The sequence below is a fragment of the Ochotona curzoniae genome, unplaced genomic scaffold (assembly GCF_017591425.1).
Source record: "Ochotona curzoniae isolate NIBS_2020 unplaced genomic scaffold, NIBS_Ocur_1.0 contig_2235, whole genome shotgun sequence".
In the NCBI taxonomy this organism is placed as follows: domain Eukaryota; kingdom Metazoa; phylum Chordata; class Mammalia; order Lagomorpha; family Ochotonidae; genus Ochotona; species Ochotona curzoniae.
This window is the reverse complement of record NW_024465384.1, coordinates 41,192-65,938: the sequence shown is the minus strand read 5'-3', so window position 1 is coordinate 65,938 and position 24,747 is coordinate 41,192. Positions and strand designations below refer to the sequence as shown.

The 24,747-nt window shown below is 44.5% G+C and overlaps 1 protein-coding gene and 1 long non-coding RNA gene across 12 annotated transcripts in view; one reads left to right on the top strand and one right to left on the bottom strand.

Moving 5' to 3' along the window:
* Positions 1-3,226, top strand: part of CACNA1C (calcium voltage-gated channel subunit alpha1 C) — a 559,109-nt gene extending 555,883 nt beyond the window's left edge. For all 10 annotated transcript variants that reach the window (XM_040972179.1, XM_040972175.1, XM_040972178.1 and 7 more), the window contains 2 exons: positions 1,196-1,534; positions 2,822-3,226. In XM_040972179.1, coding sequence (XP_040828113.1) covers positions 1,196-1,534; positions 2,822-3,112 — 630 coding nt within the window. In that variant the 3' untranslated portion in view covers positions 3,113-3,226. The remainder of the gene's footprint in view (positions 1-1,195; positions 1,535-2,821) is intronic.
* A 3,714-nt stretch (positions 3,227-6,940) lies between these two features.
* On the bottom strand, positions 6,941-24,420 carry LOC121151017. 2 transcript variants are annotated; one of them, XR_005883100.1, is made up of 3 exons: positions 24,360-24,420; positions 12,204-12,339; positions 6,941-7,851 (listed from the first exon to the last, which is right to left on the bottom strand). It is a non-coding gene; the product is annotated as an uncharacterized LOC121151017 (long non-coding RNA). The 2 variants fall into 2 exon arrangements; XR_005883099.1 differs by lacking the exon at positions 6,941-7,851 and adding an exon at positions 10,758-11,002.
* Positions 24,421-24,747: the final 327 nt, after the last annotated feature.

The following is a 24,747-nucleotide window of genomic DNA, read 5'->3' as shown; positions in this document are numbered from 1 at the left end:
CCGATCTGACTGCAGCTGGGGCAGGGAGGAGGAGGGGAGCGGGGCACAAACATCTCTGCATCTCAGGTCAGACTTGCCATGCCTAACCACACCCCAGCCCCCAGGTAAATCAGGAATTGAAGCTGCTTCCAGCCTCTCTCTCTTTTCAATCATCTGCTCCCCCACCCACCACAGACCTAAACTCAAGGATGCTTTGGTACTTAAAGGCATTCAACTGCCAAGCAAAGCTTAGAACCCACGTAAGATGGCCACCTGGATGTGGCCAAGTTGGTATTACTTCAGCTCAAAGAAATACATTGCTTGGTTTAGCCTGTGTAGCACTACCCAAGTGAGAAAAATTTCTGCTGGGCTTTCCACACTCCTGCTCATAGCCTGTGCTTCTTACAGCTCCCCATCAGGTGCTGGGATCCGGGTTGGGGTGGGTGACGTGGGCAATCGTGTTTGCCTTAGGAGTTTACTAGCAGTTGGCTTCACCCATCCTTTCTGATTGTACTGGGAGGCAAGGTGAGGCATCCTTCCTCGCTTGTATTATCTGTCTGCTTCCCGGCCCCTCCACAGCACCACCCTCTGCCACCCCCGATCCTGGTGGAGTGGCACACGCTGAGGGACCACGTCCTGACAGCAGCTGTGCTGCAGGCCATGTCCCCCAGGATGACAGCACGCAAACATATACACTGTTTTCTTAATATGACAGTGGGAGGCTTCAGCAATGGCTGCCAGGCAGTCTGAGTGAGAGGTTGGCAGGGTTGAACTCAGGACTCCTTGCTGTTATAAAAGGGAGAATCACAGGCACTGACTTTGGACACTGGACTTCATTACCAACCTGCACCCCCGTGAGCCCCATCAAGGCAGACTGACATGGCACCTCTGTCCTGCATATACGCAGGATGCAGAGTCACCATGCACTGTAGTGTCGCAGTGAGTCAGCTAAGAACCAGAGCATGCGCAGCTAGCAGTCAAAACAAAGCCAATGACCTTGATACCACCTCACGGTGGCTTCCTCAAGTGAGGTCCCTCACTCCAGGAAGACTCAACTGACCATGAAAAGTAATTTGAGATCTGTGAAGCCCAGGCCAGGCCTTGAGCGAGGGCAGCTGGGGTGTATCCAAGGGCATGTAGATCTAGCTAGATGACAAGAGCTTTGTCCCTGTCAAGCCACCCCCTGTAACTTGCACCTCTTGTGTGTCATCCACAGGCATTAGCAGTGGCGGGCCTAAGCCCTCTCCTGCAGAGAAGCCATTCCCCGACCACCTCGCCCCGGCCCTGCACCACACCCCCCGCGACACCAGGCAGCCATGGCTGGCCCCCACAGCCCATCCCCACCCTGCGGCTGGAGGGCGCCGAGTCCAGCGAGAAGCTCAACAGCAGCTTCCCATCCATCCACTGCAGCTCCTGGGCTGGGGAGCCGAGCCCCTGCAGAGCGGGCAGCAGCAGCACCATCCGGAAGGCCCGGCCTGTCTCGCTCACAGTGCCCAGCCAGGTTGGGACTCAGGGGAGGCAGTTCCATGGCAGTGCCAGCAGCCTGGTGGAAGCGGTGAGTGAGTCTGAGCTGTGTGGCAGATGCAGGGGAAGGGCACAAAGACTAGAGGATCGGGCAGGGGGCGGTTGCTTTTGTGCCCGCAGACTGAAGGTTGTCCCCACGTCCCAGGGCCCACAAACACCATCCCTCTCAGGGCCTGCAAAGAGGAGCCAGGGTATACAGTGTTGACCACATGGCACCGTGGAGGCAACGCACTGGGGCAGAGGGAGAAAGCCCTGAAGCAGGCCAGTGAACCCCAAGACACGGGTGCCTCAGTACCTCATGTTAACCTGGGCCGCTCTCTCTCTCTCTCTCTCTCACACACACACACGAGCGTCTCGGGCCCTCTGGAAAACCTGATATTTTTATAACCTCTAATACACAGCCAGGGTTGAGTGGCACCAGTGGCTCCACTGTCCTCCACCCAGTCTGGGCATTCAAACACTATCTTGGCACCACACATTTGAGGGTTCCTTTGACAAATCAGAACAAGCCCAGAGGAAGATGACCTAAGGAGAGGCTGGGCCAGAGCAGCTGGCTCACACAGACAGGTGGGCTGGCTCTGGTCCCTGAGGAAGAGCCATCTGATGAAGCCTGCCTTACACTGAGAGGTCTTCCCTAGAAAGCATCACCTCTCGTACCCCTGGGGCAAGAACAGACTGCAGTTTCACCAGGCCTGGGATCCCTATGCCCTGTGTTGGTGTGTGTGCTGGGCTAGGTATGGGTGCAGGATTCTGCATGTGTGAGCTCTCCCTAGGAATAGCAGACAGTGATAAGCCTTCAGGCAGGAGTTGGGGAAGGTGCCAGAGTGGAAGCCAGCGGGGACAGGCCCATGTGAGTCCCCAGCAGTGTGTGGCAGGCACTATCCTCTTGGGAGCTGATGCTCCCGGGATGTGGAGGGTCATCCCCAGCCCTTCTGGGCAGCCAGAGATGTGCGGATGGGTGTGTGGTACCATGCATGTCCTTGCCAGGATCCTCAGGCCCGGGGAGGCAGCCAAGTGGGTTGGGGCAGTTAGCAGTTTTTTAGTTCCCCCCGGGAGGAGGAGGATTCCTTGTGGAGTGTGTTATGAATGGCCTGTACAGCAGAGCATCTCCTATGGCCTTCCCTTGCTCCTTCCCCCGCGGCCAGCACTACATCCTGTGGCCAGACCCCATCTCTATTTCCCTGGGAGCACCACCCTCCCCGACACCCCTAGACCAGCACAATTGCTTTGCCACAGATTGCCCTGCAAGCCCCTTACCCCAGATCAGCTCTGCTGATAATAATTTCCCTCTGTGCTTTTTCCCCCCATGACCCTTCAGGTCTTGATATCAGAAGGACTGGGGCACTTTGCTCAAGATCCCAAGTTCCTCCAGGTCACAACCCAGGAGCTGGCCGACGCCTGCGACCTGACCATAGAGGAGATGGAGAACGCGGCCGATGACATCCTCAGTGGGGGCGCCCGGCAGAGCCCCAACGGCACCCTCTTACCTTTTGTGAACCGCAGGGACCCGGGCCGGGACAGAATGGGGCAGAGCGAACAGGACGCGAGCAATGTGCGTGCCCCCCGGTGTGGGCAGAGCGAGGAGGGCCTCGCAGACCACAGCCTGTAAGGTGCAGGGGCCCGGGGGTGCGGGTATTATTATTAATTATTATTATTATTTTTGTCTCAATGTTCCTAATGGGTTCGTTTCAGAAGTGCCTCACTGTTCTCGTGACCTGGAGTTAACCGGAACAGCGTCTTCATTCATTTCTGTTGGGATGAGAAGCAGGTTGGGAGGTGTGGAGCCCTCTGTGTTTGCACATCTAGAGGCGAGGAGGAGAGAGTAGACTGGGAGGGGAGTGACCAGCCGGCAAGCTCTGCTGCGAGGGCCTGTCCCTGGGCTGCAGAGAGAGAACCTCGGCTTCCTGTGATGGCCCTCACTCGCCAGAAGGACCCTGACGCAAACGGGTGTCTCTCAACTTTGCTTGTAAACAAAACAAAACCCATTTGCACATACTCCGTATGAGCCTCACTGTCTCCATTAGAGCCAGACCCTGTGGACTGGGCCAAGGGCACAGGGCAGGACTTGGGGCAAGGATCCCTGTGGACACAGGAGGGGCGAGGACGTGGCAGGAGGCACTGCGCGGGGTGCCCTTGAAGTCCTGCCCCTCGCTCCAAGTGTCCCTACTGGACCTGTCTCCTGATGGCGCCCACCTCTGCCTACTGGGGAGTGCCCAGCTGGGTGGCGCACTGGCACCAGGGTCAGGGCCAGGAGCTGGGGCCTGCAGCGCGCAGCCAGACAGGGTGGCGGTGCTGCGCGTGTCTAGCGTTCTTGCATTTGGTGGTTTGCCTTTTTTTTTTTTAATTTTCTTTATGGACAGCATGTTGCAGTTTTCATGTTTTATTTTTTAAATCATTCTAATTTTGCTTTCCCAGGGGGAGAGGTGGAAGAAGAGCTTTGATCTATTTTGTGGCTGCCCACTTTCCTGCCTTCACTTTGCATATATAAATCTGGTTTGGGTTTTTGTATTATTAAAAGGTTGTGGGTCATTTGGCCCGAGGAGAGAGGCTTTTTTTAGAAGCCGTTGTAGGAGTTTTACCAGCCGTTGTGTACGCTCCCAGATTTGTTCTTTTTTCTTTTTGTATTTAATTTTCTGGTTTGGTTTAGATTTATAATTTAAAGGTAATTGGCGATGCACTTGATAAGGTCTTGCACATATCCGGGTGATGGAGCTAGGTTCCGTTATGCTGGTGAGTGGTGAGTGCAGGGGGGAGGGAGAGTGGCTGAGTGTGTTTGTGTGTGTGTGTGTGTGTGTGTGTGTGTGTGTGTACCCACACGGTGTCTCACTTCCCCTTCTGGTTGAGCTGTGGGAAGGTCTGAGTGTGGGGCCATTGGAGAGCAAAAACCAACCACTGGCTTTACTTCTGAAACGGCAATCAGTAACTGCATTTTCTGTCCCACAAGATATGCAAAAACAATGCAATAATATTCATTTTAAAAGTAAAATTGTGAGTTGTGTTGGCATTAAAACTGTATTTAAAAAAAAAACACCACAGAGAAATTTAAGGGAAAAACACAAGACATTTTTGCTTCAATATATTCCGTGTAATGTTTTATTGCATTGACAATGTTTCTGTTGAAGAAACCGTTATACTTGAATTCAGGTCAGTTTTCAGTATTTTTCAAATATTTTTTTAAAAAACTGAATTGCAATTGTGCCAAGCGAATATACTGAACTGAATTAAGTTTGTTTTTGAATTCACTTGTACGTTTTGCTGCATGTAAAGTAAATCATTTCATATTTGGAGTGTCACGCGCTTTTCTCTGTGCCTGGGGAGGGGATGCTGCCTCTAATGTGTGCCCCGAGCAGAGGGCCTGCCCAGGCCAGCCTCCGTGCTGCTGTCCCCCCGTGGGCTGGGACATCACTGTTTTGCATATCTTGTGCGTGCTTGCATTACCCTCCGTCCACAGCACAGCTCGCCCTGAGAGACCAGGTGTCATTCTGTTTCTCCTTCCTCTGCTTCTGAGCACAGCCCTTCCCCACGTGGAGCAGCGTGGCATTCTCATTGGCCTCTTTGTCACGGGGTTGTGTCTGTACCCGTCTGTGCAAGAGATGGTTCCCTCCCAGTGGTGCCCACTGACTGACAGCATAGCAGGGAGGGGCCTCTTCCTTCCCTTTGGATGGCTGCTCTGCTCCAGCGGGGCCTAGAAAAAGGCACCTGAGCAAAACCTGGCTGCACTCAAGAGTCAAGGTCATGACTGTCTCCTCTTCCCTCTCCTCCCTTCCACGGCTCTGCCTTGAGAGCCGCCTACGGTGTGCAGGAGCAGAGGAGGGGACCTGGACACAGGGACGAAGCACCAGGAGCTCCCAAGACAAATGAGTTTCTTGGAGGTGCAGGTAGGCCCATTCAAGTCAATCCTATTGGAGCTGTGTCCTGCAGGTCTGTCTCACCCACGATGTTTCTAAGGGAACTGACTGGGGGAACTAGGACCCACCAATTCACCCCCGACTTACCCGCTGGCTCTCTTCCATTCCCCCATCAGCCCTTCTTGGCCCAACTACAAGCACAATAGAAATGAGCGTGGTGGGCAGTGTGCTCCTCAGGGAAGCTGAGCTGCACCTTCAAGCGCCGATTCCTGATCACGCATGGATGTGTTCCAGATAGTCCCAGATTCATGTACATTCCAGAAAGATTCTTCATGATCCTCGTGCCCAGTCCACATGCACTTTCATGATTCCTTCTCAGTGCCATCCAGGTATTCCAGAAATGAAGGTTAGGTGTCATCCTTGGCTCACTTTCCCCAAAGTTCTACCCACTGTGCAAGGAGTTCGGAGACGCGGGGACTTCTCTTGAGCACACTCAGGTTCCTGCTGTGTCTGGTCCAAACCTGGGCATGTGGGATTCTGACTGCCCCGACGCACACCTGCCTGTGTGCTCACTCAGCTTCTCATGCTGCCTTCTCTTTTTGTTCTGAACTTTCCCTCTGTGCCTCCAGGTCTCAGTGGCTTGGACCACAGGCTGGGCTGATGCTGGCTGCTCCTCAGGATTGCCCACCATAATTCCCTTCAGTACCGACTCCCTCCATCTTCTTTCTCCTAGATAACCAAGGCTGGCAAGAAAACCAGAAGCAGCCCTTGTCCTTGCACTGCATCCAAGTGGCATCAGTAGGGACAAGGGCACCTTGCCCTTGTCTGTCAGGTAGGAAGGGGCGTGCAGACAGGAGATCCCCTTCTGGGACAGTGGGCTTCCTTAGCCTGACCTCATGATGATGGTGACAGTGGTGCAAGCAGTGGTGGAATGAGTGAGGCACGTGCACCATGGGTTGTTTCTTCTGCCTGAAATCCAGCTAGCCCCCCTGCCCCCAGGCCCTTGTTAATACAGTCATCACCTCTTCTTTGAACCTGCTGGTGGTGGGAGGGAAGTAGCCTGTGACTGGGAACCGTAGCACTTACCCAAGCACAGTGTGGACTTTGCTTTTCTTTGTCATCTCACCAGTCCTGATTCTTCTGTTTCCATCCTGTAGTCTCTCCATAGTCAGTCGTGTGCATGGCCAAGCCACACTGAAAGGTCTTCCATTCTCTCTTTTGCGCCTGCTCCTCAAAGGGTCTTTTGTTCTTGAGGCATAAAGAAGTATTTTCCCATCGGTTTTGGTTGGATTCATAGATTTGTGCCTGCTGGAATTCAACAATTCAGTAGGCTTCCCACTGAGTGGAAGGTCCAAAGGCAAGAAGGGAACAAGGCCAGGCCGTCTGTGCACCCGTGTTTCTCTGGGTCCCAATGCTAAGGCGCTATTGAAAGTGAAGCTGCTTGCTGTTTCTTCATGATCACAAAAAAAGATTTTTTTTGAAGAAAGGTTTGTTTTGTGTAGAAAATTTGAAATACGAGGAATCTTACTGAAGTAAAGTCAATCTTGAACAAAGATGTGGAAAATGGATATTGTGGAAAAAAAACACTATGTGTGGATTTTAATTTTTTTGAACCACAGATGATTCCAGCCATCACCTTTTGGGAGTGCTTTCCTAACTCTGAACGCCCAAGTTGGTGTCATTCTGAGGAATAGGATGGATATGACTTATAAGTCATCCAGGAGCTGACAGCTGTTACACAGCGGTCAACTGATGCATACCTATTCCTTCTGAAGGCCAAGAAATAAAGCAAGCTTGGCTGCACTGCAGAGCCCTGGTATCCAGGACTGGCAGCCTCATGAAATCATAGTCAGAAACATAGCCAAGGAGGAAAATTCCATCTCCCCCTGCCTTCAGAGACCTGGAATAACTGAAATAGCATTGCCTAGGAGTTAGAAACAGTTCAGCAAAGAGATTGGAAGAGCTCTTTAAACCCCAGAGAAGTTAAACTCACACATGCACTCCTTGCTGATATCAAATCTGGGATGATTGTGGTTGGCTAATGTTTTTATGCATTCATTTGAGAGAGTAAGGGTTCAATGGATGGAAGGAGCTCTCATCTACTAGTTCCCACAATGGCCAGGACTGGGGCGAGGCCAAATCTAGGAGCTGGGAACTCAATCGAGGTCTCTTGTGTGATGGGGCAGGAACCCAATGACTTGAGTCTTCGTGGCTCTAATGGGAAGCTGGAGCTGAGCATCAAAGTGGGTACCCTGAGATGGGATGTGTATGCAGGTGTCTTACCGGGAGCCTACCTCCAGTTCTCTTTCTCGGAGATGATCTACTTTAGATGGTGAGAACAATGACTTCTCCCCTGAGCCTGCTTGGCCAGGTGGTGTCTGCTGTGAATCCCACAGTTTCTTCTGTTATTCAGTGAGCAGCCCAGCCCAGGCTCCTATCAGAAGCAGGAGGGAAGCTCTTAGTCCTCCAAGTCGTGGTTCTACAGCTGCATATTGAGGAGCTGTGGGAGTTGTGGGGAATAGAAGCAAACGATTTATTTTTGTGCAAAAGAAAATCTATGCAGAATTTTTTTCATAATACTCATTTTCCATGATGCTTTGGCGTTCCCCACGAAAGTCAAGAAGCATCCTGTGCTTGTGTCAGAGGTGAGAGAGGGTGCTGGTTCCCCTCCCCAAGCAGTTTTGCTCCCTGCCTCTTGCCTGCCCTCAGCCATCCCCTCATCCTGCAGGCCTGCCTGGTAGCAGGTCTTACTAAAGCCACTTAGGGTTTTCACTTTGATATTTCACAGCAGTGGAATCTTGCTTTAGGAGCCAGATACAAATGTAAGCAGACAAATGCATTTCTAGAGGTCTTAATTGTGAGAGAGGTACTTGCCCACCACACACACACACACAGCCCCCAGGTTGGGGCTGAAGTCCCTTATGTGGCTTTTCCCCTAAGGGAGCAGTCTTTGTATAAAGAGATACAGGCAGACCAGCCCAACATCCAACAGTGGGAATAGTACTATCTGAGCCTGTTGTAATTAGGCAATAAATGTGATGTGTTTACACTTGAGGATAACTCCTACCCCTAAAAGCAACACTCCCCTGTCCTTGAGATGATGGTCAGAACTTGGACGGCAGCAATGAAGGGGTGAAGAACCCTTTCCTTCTGGGATTTTAGAAATGGCCTTTTAGGGAGTCTGAAAGAGCACTGGGGTTGTGAATGTATGAACTATGGCAAATCCATTCCACACAGAGCTGAGCCCGAATCAAGCTTGATTGTGAAAACACTCTTAATCCTCTGCTAATATTGAGAAAGACCAGGAAAAAAAGATTAAGAAATGTAAGTTGGACATGTTCCGTTGCCAGAACTAGACTCTCCCCCTTCAGAACAGATGCTGGTTGCTTCCAGAGGAACCCCTCCTCTTGGTATTGTGCCCTGGTTTTCAGGATAGAAATTGTTTATAAGGCTCCAAGAAAAGGGTAACACACCAATCACCTGAGAGGAAGCTGGCATTTACTGCAAATTTCCTGTGTAAAACTCAGTCTTGTGCCTCCCACCAAGGTCCGCACTGAAGAAGCCTCTGGAAGGAAGAGGGCTCTGGATGCTTCTGGAGGGCAGTTTCTATGGGGTGGGATGCAGAAATGGGCAGAGTGGTGCTTACAATCTGAGTCTGAAGAATCCTTTCTCTGGTCTCCTGGCCTTCAAGTTCATGAGCATGCAGATAAAGAAGAAAGTGGTGCTTGTCTGCCACAGGAACCAGGGGGGACAAGTGTCAGACCCCCTTGATGCAGTCTCATGCACCTTTAGCCAGGAGGAGAGAGAAGGGAAGTTTTCTTTCTGTAGAGCCACAGAAGCAGCAAGAGAGGATGGAGGGTCACTAGATCCTGCACAAAGCACCTCCCCGCAAGACATCACAATGTGGAGAGACTGCACCCAACTTAAATGATGAGGGGGGTGAACGCGAGGACAGATGGTACCTCTATAGTCCTGTGCCAAGGCATCCTGCAGAAGGCATGCCCAGTGGTCTGACCACTGTGCTGTCTGCGTCCATGCCACCCATCCATGCATCTGCTGCATCCCATCTCTCCATCCTGAATTCCATCTTTACTTCCTAGTCCAGTTGAATGCCACTCGGTTACTGTACCATCTGCCCGCTGTGTGGGCTCTCTCTCTCTCGGAACTTCATGGGCACAAGGCCCTGTTCTGAAATAGGCCATGGAAAACAAAGACATAACCAAGTTCAGATGCCTCTGTGGTGACAGAAATGTGGACAAATCCACAAATTTATTATTAATGAGACTCCTACATGGGGAAGCACTGGAATGTCTGTAACACTCATGATTTTCCGCTTATTTTAATTCACTGGGACTAGAAGTTAAATTGTCTTCTACATAAAATATTCCAGAGAATTCCCCTCCATCCTCTCCTGTTGTGCTCCAGTTCGGGTCACATACGCGCCCCATCCAGTGTGTACCACATCTGTTTGCAGAGAGGCACGGGAAGGTGGACAGTGTCCCCATTGTCTTCATCCCCGCCCCATGCACCTGCACACCCCTCCAGGCTCCACGACTTCACAGTCTGATTGTTGTAAATATGCTGTACAGTTTGTAACCATCGAATAGCCCCAATGTCAAGGGCCTTGCCTGCTGCGCCTTCTCACCCTTGAGAAAGGCCAGGGATTCTAGAAGGGGCAACCTTTCAAGGAGAGCTTCAGGGTCATTTCTGTGTGAGACACTATTGTATATTCCTGTAAGATTGCATTTTTATCCAAGGAATGATGTTATTTAAAAAACAAACAAAAACCACAAAAAAGAATTGCAAATAAATTTCTTAACAATGTCTACATTGGTTTAATTGTATTTTCCCTCTTCTATAGTCCTCTTGTTTTCTAGAAGTCACAAAGACACACCCGATTGTTTCAACTGCCTCAGATCCTCTGCCTGGGAAGAAGGTGGAAGAAAACACGAGAATTCCGAGTTAGACGATGACACCTACCTTCATTAGGCAGTTAATCTCACGATCTCTCTCTTGGTTCCAATGAAAGGGTCAACAGAAAGTTGCCCAAAGGTTGTCAAGGGAGTGGATGTTGGGAATTAAATGGATAGCTAATGAAATGGAAAAGCCATAACAATGAATTGAGAAATTACTAGACAGGTTTTGAAAGGTTGCAAGGAAGGAAGGGACATACAAAGGAATGGAGGAAGGAAGAGAAGCCTGCGAGTAAGAGAGAAGAAACTATTGTATAATGTGCCTTGAGGACTACTGGATACGCAAAGGGGGTGTTTTTTTCCTTTCTATTGTACTTAAAATGAGTTAGATAAAATTTTTGGGATAACTTCCCATGCAAAACAAAATTTACTCCAGAGGATTCTGGTAAGAACATAAAGTAGGCAGCACCAGAAGTCTGTCTTCCCACCCAGACAATAGCATCAGTAGCATCGGCCTTAAGTTAACAGTGTGCTACTGTGCAGTCTACTGAAGACCTCTCACTTCTGGGGGAAAGTAAATCAGTGTTAATTTTGGTCAACCTTAGTTCTTCTCACAGTATGAATGACTCATCTCACACGCTCATAACCATGGCAAGCAGCTGAACAATTCTTCCAGCAGCAGTTGGCAGCTTGTGGGGTGGTTAAACAAATATCAGCCTTTCCCCGCATAGCCAGGACCTGTGTTGAGAACACCGATTGCTACTTGTTACCACATGGGTTGAAGGGACGGGTGGGAAGCCATTGTTACTGCGCATGTCCATTTGTGAAAATCCCTTCTCAACCAGGTACAACAATTTACAGGGAACTGAAAGGACTCACACACTTGCCCTTCATTTTTTCCCTCTTTTTTCATGTTTGGGAGGAAGATACTACAGATTTAGCCATTTAGAATTAATGTGTGTGGGAAATCTAAGTGATTTCACATGCCCTTGGAAAGATACAAGTTCAGAGAGGAACTGAAGAGAGCTTGGGTTTATAGGACATGGAGATCTTTGGCACAGAGGCAACATACAATATTTTTAAGACAAAACACAAATCCTATGGCGGGAGAAACCTACTATTCAGAGTTCTCACATCTTTAGATTTGAATGCCCAGTTTTCGATTAAAGAACCACAAGGGATACTAAGAAACACATACTGATGAATATTACAAAAATATGACCCATTGAAAAAAAAAAAAAAACTAAGTCAGCAGGAACTGTTCCTCAGAAAGTCGTGGGGGCAGATCTACCAGACTTGACACATAATTGTAACGTCAAGAACAATAGGAACCAAGTGGTAATATTAGTAGAGGAATTCGACCCCTAAACAAATTTTTCAAAAATTCTGAACCCGAAAAGTAAGCTAATTAAAATGAAAAAATTTTAAGATCCAGACGCCTACATTAAGTATACAGAAGTATTAGTGGATTTGAAGATAATGATCAAATCTGAGGAAGAGAAATTTTAAAAAATTTTAAAAGGTAAACCTAACCTAAAAGGACCTACGTAACACTGACAAGCACAGCAACACACATATACGGGAATCCACAAGAGGAACAAAAGGGAGAAGGCAGGGACAATATTTGAAGAAACAATGACTGGAAATTTCCTAAATTTGATTACAGATAAGCATATAAACAGCCAAGAACATCATAAATTCCAAAAGTGAACACAAAATACTCTGCACAAAGACATGTTATAATCAAATTTCTGAAAGCCGAAGACCCAGACAGAATCTGACAAGTGTCTCATCTCCCACAGGAAATGCTTGCTGAGATTAGCAACGGACTTCTCACCAGAAACACTGAAGGCCAAGAGGCAGACGGCTAATAAAATCCAAGCACAAAGGGAGCAAGAAAACTTGTCCACCATGAATCTTAGACCCAGAGAAACTGTACCTTGAAAGTGAGGGAGGAATTCAGGCCTTTCCAGACCGACACAAGAGCAGGGAGCCCTCTGCCCTCAGATCTTCCCTCCCAGGAATGCTGCTCCTGAGGGAGGGGAAGTCACACGACATTAGACAGGAACCGGAAGCTGTGAGGAGAGAGCTCAAAGTCAATATATGACTAAGTCTAAGAACGAGTCTATCATAACAATGGCTGATAACCCAACTTGTTCATTTTTATGAGAACACTTCTAAAGATGTATTAACTTAAAGATAGTATTACTGAAACTCTGTAACGCTACATTTTGTTTTCTATAAAATTTGAATCTAGGTCTTTTATAATAATCATTATTTTATATTTTGGGGTATACATTGCACAAAGCTATAGTCTTGTGGACTTCAACAACCCCAAAGAATTAGGGATAGAGCTATAAGGGAGTATAATTTTTCTATGTCATCGAAGTTAAACTTACGTGAACTGAAATAGGAATGCTGTAAATTTAAGACATTAAATGTAATTTTCATGCTAACCATAAATAGAGCTGCAGAATATACACATAAGGGAACAAGAAACAAAACAGTCAATGTTTCATTACAAAATTTAAATACACATAATGGAAGACAGTTGTGTATGAACTGGGGATGAAAAAGCTATAAAGTAAAAAAAAATAATGATAAGCTGAGTCCCTTCTTTTTTTTTTTTTACCATTAATCAGTGGGTTGATTTGTCCAATCAAAAGATATACTGGAATAATGGATTAAACAGGATTAAATAATGTGCAAACTATGCAATTTGCATAAAATGTTCACTTGAATCAAAGATACAAAAAGTCTGGAAAATGAGGGACAGGAAAAGCTGTTTATGGAACTGGTAACAGTAAGAAAGCATAAGTGCTATATTAACATTCACAAAGCAGATTTATATTAGAGCTACAAGAACCAGAAAAGAATTATATATATGAATAATACAGCAAGAAGAAGAAAAACAGTTGCATGCCTAATAACCATAAAAATATTTAAAGTAAAAATGGATAGAAATAATGGAAGAAACAGTCCTATCATAATAAATGGACACTTGTACAACACACTCTTAATAATGATTAAAACAACCAGAAAAATAAATAAGGAGAGGACAACACAATAACTATATCTAACACCAAACACAGACCATTGTACCCACTAACAGTGGCATAAATGACATTTCACCTACATGTTGTGTTGGACAGATCACATCACATGCTATTCCACAAATTAAGGATCGAAAGACTTATTAAATATATTTATTTGAAAGGTAGAAAGAGAATGATACACAGGCAGCACCCATCTACTGCTTAGTTTACCAAAAGCCCACCACAGCTAGGGCTTAGCCAGGCCACAGCCAGAAGTGGGTAACTCCATTAAGGTCTATTAGAAATCAGACCACCTGAGCCATCACCTGCTGTTCCCTCCAAGGGTTCCCACCAGCAGGAAGGTGGAACTGGACTTGGAACTAGCAATGAACCCAGGCACAATCAGTATGGGAAACGGACATCCTCACTGGCATGCTGTGCCAAAAGCTTTGTCCTCATTTGATCTTATGAGACAGGCATCAGATAAGATAGTTTCTTCAACCCCAGAACAAAGTTAGAAATCAATAGGAAATTCACAAACCATAGAAATTAAATAAAACAGTATTATAAACAACCAATGAATGACAATGAATCAAAAAGAAAAACAGAAAATATTTAAAAGACAAAAGAACATGAAAGCAAAACATGCCCAGCCCCTCTCTAGATAAAAATAAATTTAATTTTTGAAAATTTGAACCTCATGGAATCACTGGTGAATTCCATGAGACACTGAAAAAACTATCATCAGTTTTCCGAAAAGTTTTCTAAAACACTAAAAAAAACTTTATGAGGCCAGCATTAACCTGTTAGCAAATCAGACAAACACTACAAGAAAACTCTATGCCAAAAGCCTGTGTGAATGCTGATATTCAGTCACTTCAAGCTAAATTCAGCAGGATATTAAAAGAGTTTTATACCACAACTGAGTTTGATTTAATCCTGGCATGTAATGATGGTTTAGTATGAAAACTCATTCATGTAACTCATCTGCATAAACAGAATAAAGGGGAGAACATAATTATTTTGATTAATACAGCATGGTATTTGGCAAAAGTCAACAGCTGGCCATGATTAAGACATTTGACACATTAGGAATAAAAACTACCTACCATGCTAAAACACAGACACACAGAGTCCGCACATATTAACAGAGAATGATAAAAGATGAGTAACTTTTCCTTTAAAATTAGGAACAAGCAGTGATGGCTGATTCCCACTTCTGTTATGTGGCCATGGAGTTCTAGCCAGAGAAGCGAGGTAAGGAAAAAGAAACAAGCATCCACACTGGAAAGTATGAAGTAAGATTAGTTTGTCCATAGTTGATATTACATGTAGAAAATCCTGATTATCACACACACAGAAACTCAGAGTTAGAGCTGGTGAATTTTAAAAAGTAGTCGGTTACAAAGTTAACATACAAAGATCAGGTGGATTTCTACACATTAACAACAATCTGAAAAGCAAGTAATTAAAACAACTCCATTTACAATAGCATCAGGGAGCATAAAATACATAGGAATTACCTCAGCCAAGGAGGTGAAAACCATAAAGCATTGTTCAAAGACACTGAAGAAGTCTTAAACAAACAGTGACACATCCTCAGGTTCATTCTTATTAATAAGATATCAATATTTCTCAAAGAAAACTGAAGATGCAAGGCAGCCCCTATCAAAAACACATGATATATTTTGCTGGAAGAGAAAAACCATCCTAAGTCTTACATAGAATCACAAGAGATCCTAAATGGCTGAAGGAATACTGAAAAAGAACGAAGCCAAGGGATTCACACTTTCTCATTGAAAAATTTACTACAAAGCTAATAATCAGCATGACATCCAGATCAATGGAATAGAATACACAGCCTGAACTAAACCCTTCCATGTAGATTTCACTGACCATTTTCACAAGGGCACCAACATCACAAAATTGGGCAAGTAACAGCTTCTTGAACCAATGGTAAAAATTGGACATCTGCATGTAAAAGAATGTAATTGGACTCTAATACCATATGCAAAAGCTAACTCCAGTTTAATCAAATGTAGGCCTAAATGTAAGACCTAAAAGAATGAAACACTTATTAGAAAATGTAAGGTAAATGCTTTACAACTTTGGATTTAGCAATGGTTTACTGGCACAGGCAACAAAAGGAAAAAACAGACTACTGGATCTTAGGAAAAGTCAAAAAATGATGTGTATGCTTACAAGGTCATGATAAGGGAAAATCTGTGTGCCTGTGGCACCATATCATGAAAAAGAAATGGGAGTTTCAAGATGGTGGAATAGGGGGAGGACATGTTTAAACAGATGGAGAAGAATTAGTTGAAATGACTCAGAGAGGGCATGATCCCAGGAAATAGGAGAGGACAGGCAGACAGCAGAGGGACACCTGGAGGGGGACACATGGGTATGGAGAAGAGGCAGAGATAGTGGAGTGTTGGTGCAGGGACCAGACACCCCCGTGGTGATCAGAGTTCTGCCAGCAATCAGAGTTCCACTGGCAACCAGGAAGAAAGGGGAGTTCACAGGGAATTCAGGAGGTGAACCCAGCCATAGACCTGCAGGTTCTGCTGACTTATTTAATCCAGAGCGGCAGATCCCAAGAAGTCAGGTGTGAAAAGAGGTCGGATTTCAATGCCCAGACCCCACCACCAGTGCCATAGTGGGTGCCATTTTGTGAACTTGAGCAAACTCTCTAGGGAAAAGCGACAACAGCGAGCTGAGCATGATGCATTAAGCCAAGGGAGAACTCACTTCTGGCTTAAACATGCTGTTCCCAACAGGAAAACAATCCCAACTCAGCATCCCATGTATACCATCCAAGATAGGCATGGGTTACATCCACAACTACATGCCAGAAAGTCCTGGCAATAAGGGGAAAGAAAAAGAAATGTGCAATGGGCACTGCTGACAATTCTGTGATCTAGGACGGCTGGTGTCTCCCTAATCCCAGGTATGGCTGGAACCAGGAGCAGAGGAAGGCTGAGGCAGCAAAAGTGTGGCCACAGTACAGGACTACAGGGGATGGAGAGTGGTAACCCGAGAGTGCAGCATGGGAACTTGGGACTGAATCTCACTGGAAAGGGGGGCACAAGTGTCAACAAATGAAGAACTGGGTACTGAGTGGGATCAGAAAAGTCAATCTGTAGGACTGTGGGCAACCACAAATTAAAATTTGGCCCTAAGGAGAAGAATCCACTAATCACAGTTGCAATGACCAAGAGCAAAGAAAGAGAGAGAGGCACAATTAAAATTATGAATGCCTTTCCTGCAAAGGAGCAAAAAGCCTTTGTCAACCTCACAGGTAACCGAGGAAGGCTTTGAGGAACTGGAAGATAAAAGATTTTTTTCAAATGTTATAAATGTACTTAAAAACAATGAGAAACATGCACAGAAGTTCAAGTAATACGTTACACAGGAAATAGCAACATTGAAAAAAATCAAGCCAAATTATTAGAAACAAAGGACACAATGGAGTGAATTAAAAATTCGGTGGAAAGCATCAATAATAAAATGGTGAGATAGAAGAAAGAATTGTCAGAATTGAAGCCTTTTCCTGAAATAATGATGAAACATTCAAAAAACTGGAAGAGCAATTGAGTCAAGATAAGAAAAATCACTCAGGAATTAAGGTACACCAATAAAGGGCTAAATATCAGAGTTACGGGAGTTCCAGAAAGCACAGAAAGAGAAACTGGGTTCAGAGATTTATCCAATGAGATAATAATTGAGAACTTCCCTAACACAGAGAAAGAATTGGGAAACAAATACGGGAGGGGCCGGAACTCCCAACTGTGTCAACCAGCAGTGATGATCACTATGATTCATCATGATCAGGCTGCCTTCAGTTGAACATAAGAAAATCATTCCTAAATGTGCAAGTAGGAAAAGTCAATTAACATACAGAGGAGCCCCAATCAGAAGCAGAGCTGACCCACAAAGGAAACTACAAAAGCAATGAAAAGAATGGAATAACATATTCCAGACCCTAAGAGGAAAAAAAAAGTTGTCAGCCCAGAATAACTCACACAGTATCTTTGAAAATGAAAGAAAATATTTCCACAACAGAACAAAAATAAAACAAAAAACACTTCAGACTGCCACTACTAGACCTGCCCTACAAATGTTATTAAAGATGCCCTCCTGACAGATAAAAGGAATAGCACCTATCAAAACCAATGGAAAATATGGAGAATATCCCAATAAAGTGAAACAAGAAGACTAAATCAAACAATGAATGACTCATTGCTAAAATGACTGGACCCAATCATGACCTATCGATATGAACTCTGAATATAAGTGGCTTGAACACATCAATCAAACATCACAGATTAGTAGACTTGATCAGAAAACAAAAACCATTTCTATTGCCTACAGAAGACACATCTTGCACATAAAAAAATGTGGAAACTTAAAGTGAAAGGATGAAGAAAGATATTTCAGGCTGCTGGAAAGCAGAAATGAGATGGTGTAGCCATTCTGTCAGATAACACAGACTTTAATGTAAAAAGCATTAAAAGAGATGAGGAAGTAAAACACATAATGATCAAGGGATCCATTCAACCTGAAGAAATAACCATAATAAATGAATACGCAACCAATACCATGGCACTTAGCTTTGTGAAACAGAACAGACTCCGATACAATAATACTGTGGGATGGAGGGAACCTTAATACCTCACTAACCTCCATAGATCAATGATATAAACTCAGCCAAGGAAATAACAGAGCTCCCCCAGACAATGGAAAAAAATGACCTTAATTGATATCTACAGATTCGTTCATACTGAAGATTCAGAGTAACACGTTTTCATCAGTACACGGAACTTTCTCTAGGATTGATAATAGGCCACAAAATACGCCTCGGCAAATTCTTAAAAGATCCATATCACACCATGAATCTTCTCAGATTATCATGGAGTGAAACTGGAGACCAACAGGTCAAAATACCCCAGAATATATGCAAATACCTGGAGACTGAACAGTATGCTGCTAAGTGGACAATGGATCATACAAGAAATCAAATAGGAAATTTAAAAACTGCTTAAAACAAACGAAGGCATCAACACAACATATCAAAATTTATTGGACACAATCAACACAGTATTAATAGGAAAGTTCATTTTAACCAATGCTTGTGTCAGAAACTAGAAAAGCACCAGGGAAATGGGTTAACCATATGTCTGAAGGAGTTAGAAAAATAACGACAAAATAATCCCAAGGTTAACAGGAAAAATGAAACAAACCAAACAAAGGAGCAAATAAACCAGAGACAATACATAAGGTCAATGAATCAAAGAACTGGTTCTTTGAGAAAAATCAAACAAAATAGACTCCCCACTAGCCCAAATAATCAAAAAAGGAGGGAGAAGATATGAATCAATAGCATCAGAGATGAAAAAGGAAAGATAATTGCAGATATCTCAGACATACATACAATAATCAGGAACTATTACAAGCAACTATATGACGACAAATCAGAAAACCTAGAGGAAACGTAGAAATTTTGGATACATACAATCAATCAAAATTGAATCATGACACAATAGACCTATAACCATGACTAATATTGAATCAGTACCTAAATCCAGCCCAACTAAAAAAAAAAAAAAAACAAAAAACAAAACAGGGACTGGATGGTTTCACTGCTGAATTCTACCAAACATTTCAAGAAGAGCTTAACCCAATCATCCACAAGCTATTCAAAACAACAGAGAGGCAAACATTCCTCTTTCTATGAAGTCAACATCATCTTAATGCCAAAGCCAGATAGAAACAACAGAGTAAGAGAACTGGTACCCTTGATGAACACAGATGTAAAAATCCTCAACAAAATACTAGCCAACAGAATCCAACAATACATCAGACAGATCGTCACTTGGGACTCATCCCTGGCATACAGGAATAGTTCAATATACACAAATCAATAAATGTGATACATCAGATCAAGAATTGAAAACTAAAAAGCATATGATCATCTTAATAGATACAGAAAAGGCATTTGATAACATCCAACACCACTATGCTAAAATACTTAAGGAAGTTAGGCAAAGAATAACATTGTAAAGCATAAGCAGAGCAATGTTAAAAAAAAAAAAAAAAGACCAACATTATGCTAAAAAAAAAAACCTGGAAGCTTTTCCACTAAGATCTGGAACTAGATAAGGATATCTACTTTCACCACTACTATTCAACATAATGTTAGCTTATTCTAGAAGAAATTAAATTAATTCAAATAATAAATGAGGAATTAAAGTTATCCCTGATCACAGACAACATGATTCTATACATAGGAGAATCAAAAGACTCAATGAAAAGTTATTGGAACTCAGAGTTTACTAGGCTACCAGGTTACAAAATTAATGAATATAGCTTGACGGCCCTCAAGTTATATTCACAAACAACTCCATGGCTGTAAAATAACTTGTAAATAAAGTCTCCTTTAAGTAGTCGAGAAGCATCTTAAATACCTTGGGTAAACCTAACCAAAGGTGTGGAAAACTTCCATGTGAAAAATTGCAAAGCACTATAAAAGAAATAGAAGAAGATATTAAAAGATGGAGAAAATTTACCATCTGGATCAGTATCAACATCATGAACATGTCCATATGACCAAATGTAATGCATAGATTCAATGCAATCCCAGTGAAACATACCAACAACATTCATCTAAGAAATAGAAAAAAAATGATAGGAAAATTCACCTGGAAACACAAGAGGCCACAAATAGACAACGTGATCTTGAACTATATAAATCAAGCTGTCAGGGTCACAATTCTAGACCTCAAGACACACTACAGGGTAGGGGTCATCAAAACAGTCTGAAACTAGCACAGAAACAGCGAAGAACTTCAATAGAACAGAACGGGAGCATCAGAAGACAGCCCCCACATGTACAGCCAACTAATCTTTGACTAGAAAACTAAAAATTGTCCAGGGAAACAGGTTGGTCTCCTCAATGAATGCTCTTGGGACAACTGGATATCAGCCTCAGAAGTAAGAAACAAAAACCCCACCTCTTACTTTATACAAAAATCAGCTCTGAATGGGTCAAGGGCCTAAATCTGCACCTAGAAACCATCCAACTATTAGCAGAAAACATAGGAAGTGCTCTGCAAGATACAGGCATTGATAAAGTCTTTAAGAAAAGCCATCAAAAGCACAGGAAGTCACAGCCAAAATAAACAAATCGGACCACATCAAGCTAAAAAGCTTCTAAATAGCAAAGGGAAATCTCAACAAAGCAAAGAAGCAACCAACAGAATGAGAGAAAATCTTTGCACACTACACAACAGAGTGCTAATACCCAGGATTTACAAGAGTTTCAGAAATGACACCAAATCAAGCAATCCTGTGAAGAAATGGACAAAGAAAATAAACAGATATTTTTGAAAAGAACAGTCAAATAGACATGAAAAAATGTTCAGGTCCCCTAGCTATCAAGGAAATATAAATAAAAACCACATGCTTAGGTCCTGGCTACTTATACAGTAGACTTGACAGAAAATTCTGCGTTCTATCTTCAACCTGGCTTAGCTGTGAAAATTATGGCCATCTGGGGAGTGAACCAGTAGATGGGAGCTAACTCTGACTTTCAAATACATAAACAAATCCTTAATAAAAGAGACTATATCAACAGAATAAGAAGCCTTGCATTAACAAAATGAGAGAATATTTTAAAACTTTATCTCTGAGAAGGAATCAACATTCAGAATTTATACAGTTCTCAAAAAGACTCAATTACAACAACCAGAAATTTCTCAAAATGATCAAAAACTTTTAAACTTGAATAGACATTTCTGCAGAGACACCCAAATGCTCAACAACTACATGAGAAGATGCTCAGAAACACGAATTTGGAGGATGCAATCCAAATGCCAAGCAAGCACCACTTAATTAGCTACTATTTAAATAAAAGAGAAATAAAATAGCAAACACTGGTGAGGATACAGAGAAAATGGGCCCTTATTCACAGCTGGTAGACATTTAGAAATGTATCTGGAATTAGCATTGTGGCCCAGTAGGTTAAACTGTCGCATACAACATTGGCAACCCATGTCAGAGTGCTGGTTCAAGTCTCAACTGCTACACTTCCAATCCAACTTCTTTCAAACACATACTGGAAGGCAATGGAGCATGGCCTAAGTATTTAGGGCCCTGCAATTCATGTGGGAAACCAAGATTAAGTTCCTAGCTTCTGGTTTCAGCCGGACCCCAAATTTTGGAGTTACATGCAATTGAGGAATGAACCAGTAGATGAAAGATTCCTCTCCTCTCCTCCCTCTCCTCTCCTCCCTCCCCTCCCCTCCCCTCCCCTTCTTCTTTCTTCCACACTGTCTCCATCTCCTTCTGTCATTCTTTCAAATAAATCTTCAATATACATAAACTACTGTAGCCAATATACAAAACAGAATGGTGATTCTTCACAAAATTAGAAAGAGTTATCACATGGTCCATTAATCCCACCTCCAGGTGCCTACACAAAAGAATTTAAAGCAGGTTCTTGCTGAGAGATTAGTACATTTACCTTCACAGAATCATTCTCCACAATGGCAAAAATGTGGGACAACCACTCATCAATAAATGAATAAACAAAATATAGTGCATATATGCTCAGATTTGGAAGGAAACTTTAAAGCAATCTCAAAACACCAATGTTGTAAGATTCCTCTTACATGAGGTTCTTCCTGCAGTCAACATTACCAGATGAAGACAGTGCAAACGTGACTGCCAAGGGCTGGATGTGGCAGAAGTAGAGTTGCTGCTTTGTGGACACAGGTTTACAGGATGAAGAGTTCTGAAGACCATGGTGGGTTCGGCTGCACATTGTGAATTTACTTAAGACCATTGAACTACACACTTAAAAATGTTCATGATGATCAATTTCATATTTTAAGTACTTAACCACAATTGCAAAAATTGGGGGGGGGGAGAAAGCTAGAAATGCATGTGTCTTGTTTGAATATAGTTTTAAAAACAGAAACTCCCCCGCTGTCTCCCACTGATGGTCCAATCTGTTCTGAGAGTGACAGGCCATGAAACAACTTCCCTATTTCTTCAGCAGAGCTTCCCTCCACCCTGCCTCACCACCCAGACCCTGAGCCCCAGAGACTAGAGTTTATGAGAAGAGGAGTTCAAGGGCAAGAGTGAGTGGCAGAGGAGCAACCTCATCTGACCTTGCCAATCGTTACAGCGCCAGAGACAAGTCAGAGGGATATTCTCCAGGGACCTGCCCCACCAGTTACAACCTGTGATTCAAAGTGCTCAAGTGCACAGATGAGGACTGAATGTGGTCACGAAGGCACCACTGAGGACAACAAGGACCACAGAGTGGAATCCGTTTCCCTGAGCGCTTTGAGCACTGACAGAAAGGAAGAGACACAAATGCTCAAGAGTGCTTCCTAACAGAGAAGTGATCTTAACACGGTCACATCCTCAGACAACAGTCACAGCTGATGAAATCCAAACATCTAACAGCCAAGTATCTAACAGCAAGTATCTGAGCTACAATAATAGTTGAATTTGGGATCCTTATAATTTTCTATTGTGACTGTTGGGGGATACTGATTGTAAAATAACAAGAACTTGGAACACAGGGCCCAGCCCTCCACCTCCATCTCTGGTCATGTCCCAGCAGAACTGGTTGCTTCTCAGATGACTCGACATTGCAGCTTCCCACTTCCCTTGCATTTGGATACAAAATGCCTAGAGCAGCAAACCAGGCTTTCAGCAATCCTGAACAGGGCATGGCCTTGACTCTGCACCATACCAGGGCAGCAAGGATCCAATCAGGCCTTGCAGTAAGGGAGAACAGGGAGGTAAGCTTAGCTCCTCCTCTCCCCTTTCATCCCCAAACCTCCTTGCTCCAAGGGCGATTTCTTATCAGAACAAATAGTTGATCCAACTTCAGATATGCACCCAGCATGGGACGGAGTGACCTCACAACGGCTTCATACCTTCAACATGTAAAGCACAGCAGAGACAACGAGAATGATCACCGCCTGTGCCTGGCTGGCTGCACAGGAAAAGCGCCAAGGAAAAGCTCCTTTCTCCAATGGCACCTCATGAAGAATAGATCCAACACCAAGCTTGGATATATGATGTCCACACTCTTCTCATCACTGGGAAACAGCCAAGATGGCAAAGTCCACTTTCATGATGATGGCTTAAAATGACCACCTGGTGACTCTTCCAGGTCCATGGCAATACAAGGAGCTAGAGGTGGTTCCAGTGCAATGAAACTCTGAAAGTCACTGTGTTGGTGATTCTCTGACCTTCCCCCACCCAAAGGACACCTTACTGAGAATACTGGGAATGGCTCAGGAGAGAGGAGAGCCTTACAGCGCAGCCCAGAATTGCACAGACACCTTTGCCAGGTGTGAGCAGGTACAGGCCAGGATGCTGCATGGGACAGGGAGAAGCTACTGCCTGACAGTATCTGTGGGTGAAGGGGGTCCCGTGCCCTGCATTTGAGGGACCCTCTAGGAAGAATGGCAGCTGCTGATCGCACCACCATGTCAGCTCATCCCATGGCCAAGCAGGCCATCACAGCCCACATCTGCTTGAAGTGTGCAGACAGAACTCCTAGCACCACAGTGCCTCAACACAGGCCAAGCCATCAGAGGGGTCAGGATGTGGACAGTGCCAGGTCTCAGACAAGATTGCCCTTGCTGGGGCAGAGAGGAGCACAGACCAGCACTGCCGCTCAGGACAGGAAACGGAAATTAGTAAAAACAAGGGCTGGGAACACTGTCTCCTGTTTGCATGTAAACAGGACGTGAAGCTGGGTGCTCAGAGCCCACAGGCCTCCTTTGTCCAAACTGTGGGCCACAGTCCTTGCTTTGCAACCCCAAGCATAGCTCCATTGCCCAGCGTAAACAGACCCTCACAGCAGCCTACAGGAGCATCATAGCCACAACTAGACATCCAGGCCCCTGGGGCTGGACTCTGCATCAGCACCTCATCTGGAGCCTTTCACATTCTGCCTAGTAAAGAATTAATAGTGAAAATGATGGTTCCTGGAGGTGGGCATTTGGTGTAGCTGTGAAGATGCAATCACTTACCGGATTTCCTGGCTTCCAGTATTGCCTTCAGCCTAAACCAGCTCATTTCTGCTGCACATTTGGAGAAAGTGTGTATAGAAGGGCAAACAGTATGCTCTTCAGCTTCCTCCAAATATCTTCTGAATGACTACATGCCTAAGGAAAGAGTCACTTGAGGAAGTTGATGTGGGAAATAAGCCTAGCTGACACCATCTGCCCGCCAGAGGATGGCATGAGAAGCAGGAAGGAAGCAGAAATGGAGGAAGTTGTTATTACCTGGTCTTGAGAGGGGTGGCCAGCAGGTGAAAGCATCCCATCCCTCCATGACTCAGTTTCTTTTACCCCTGCCATGCAAATCCCTTCCAAGTATCTCCATGGCTGAGAACTATGGGAGTTTAAGCCCCATGTG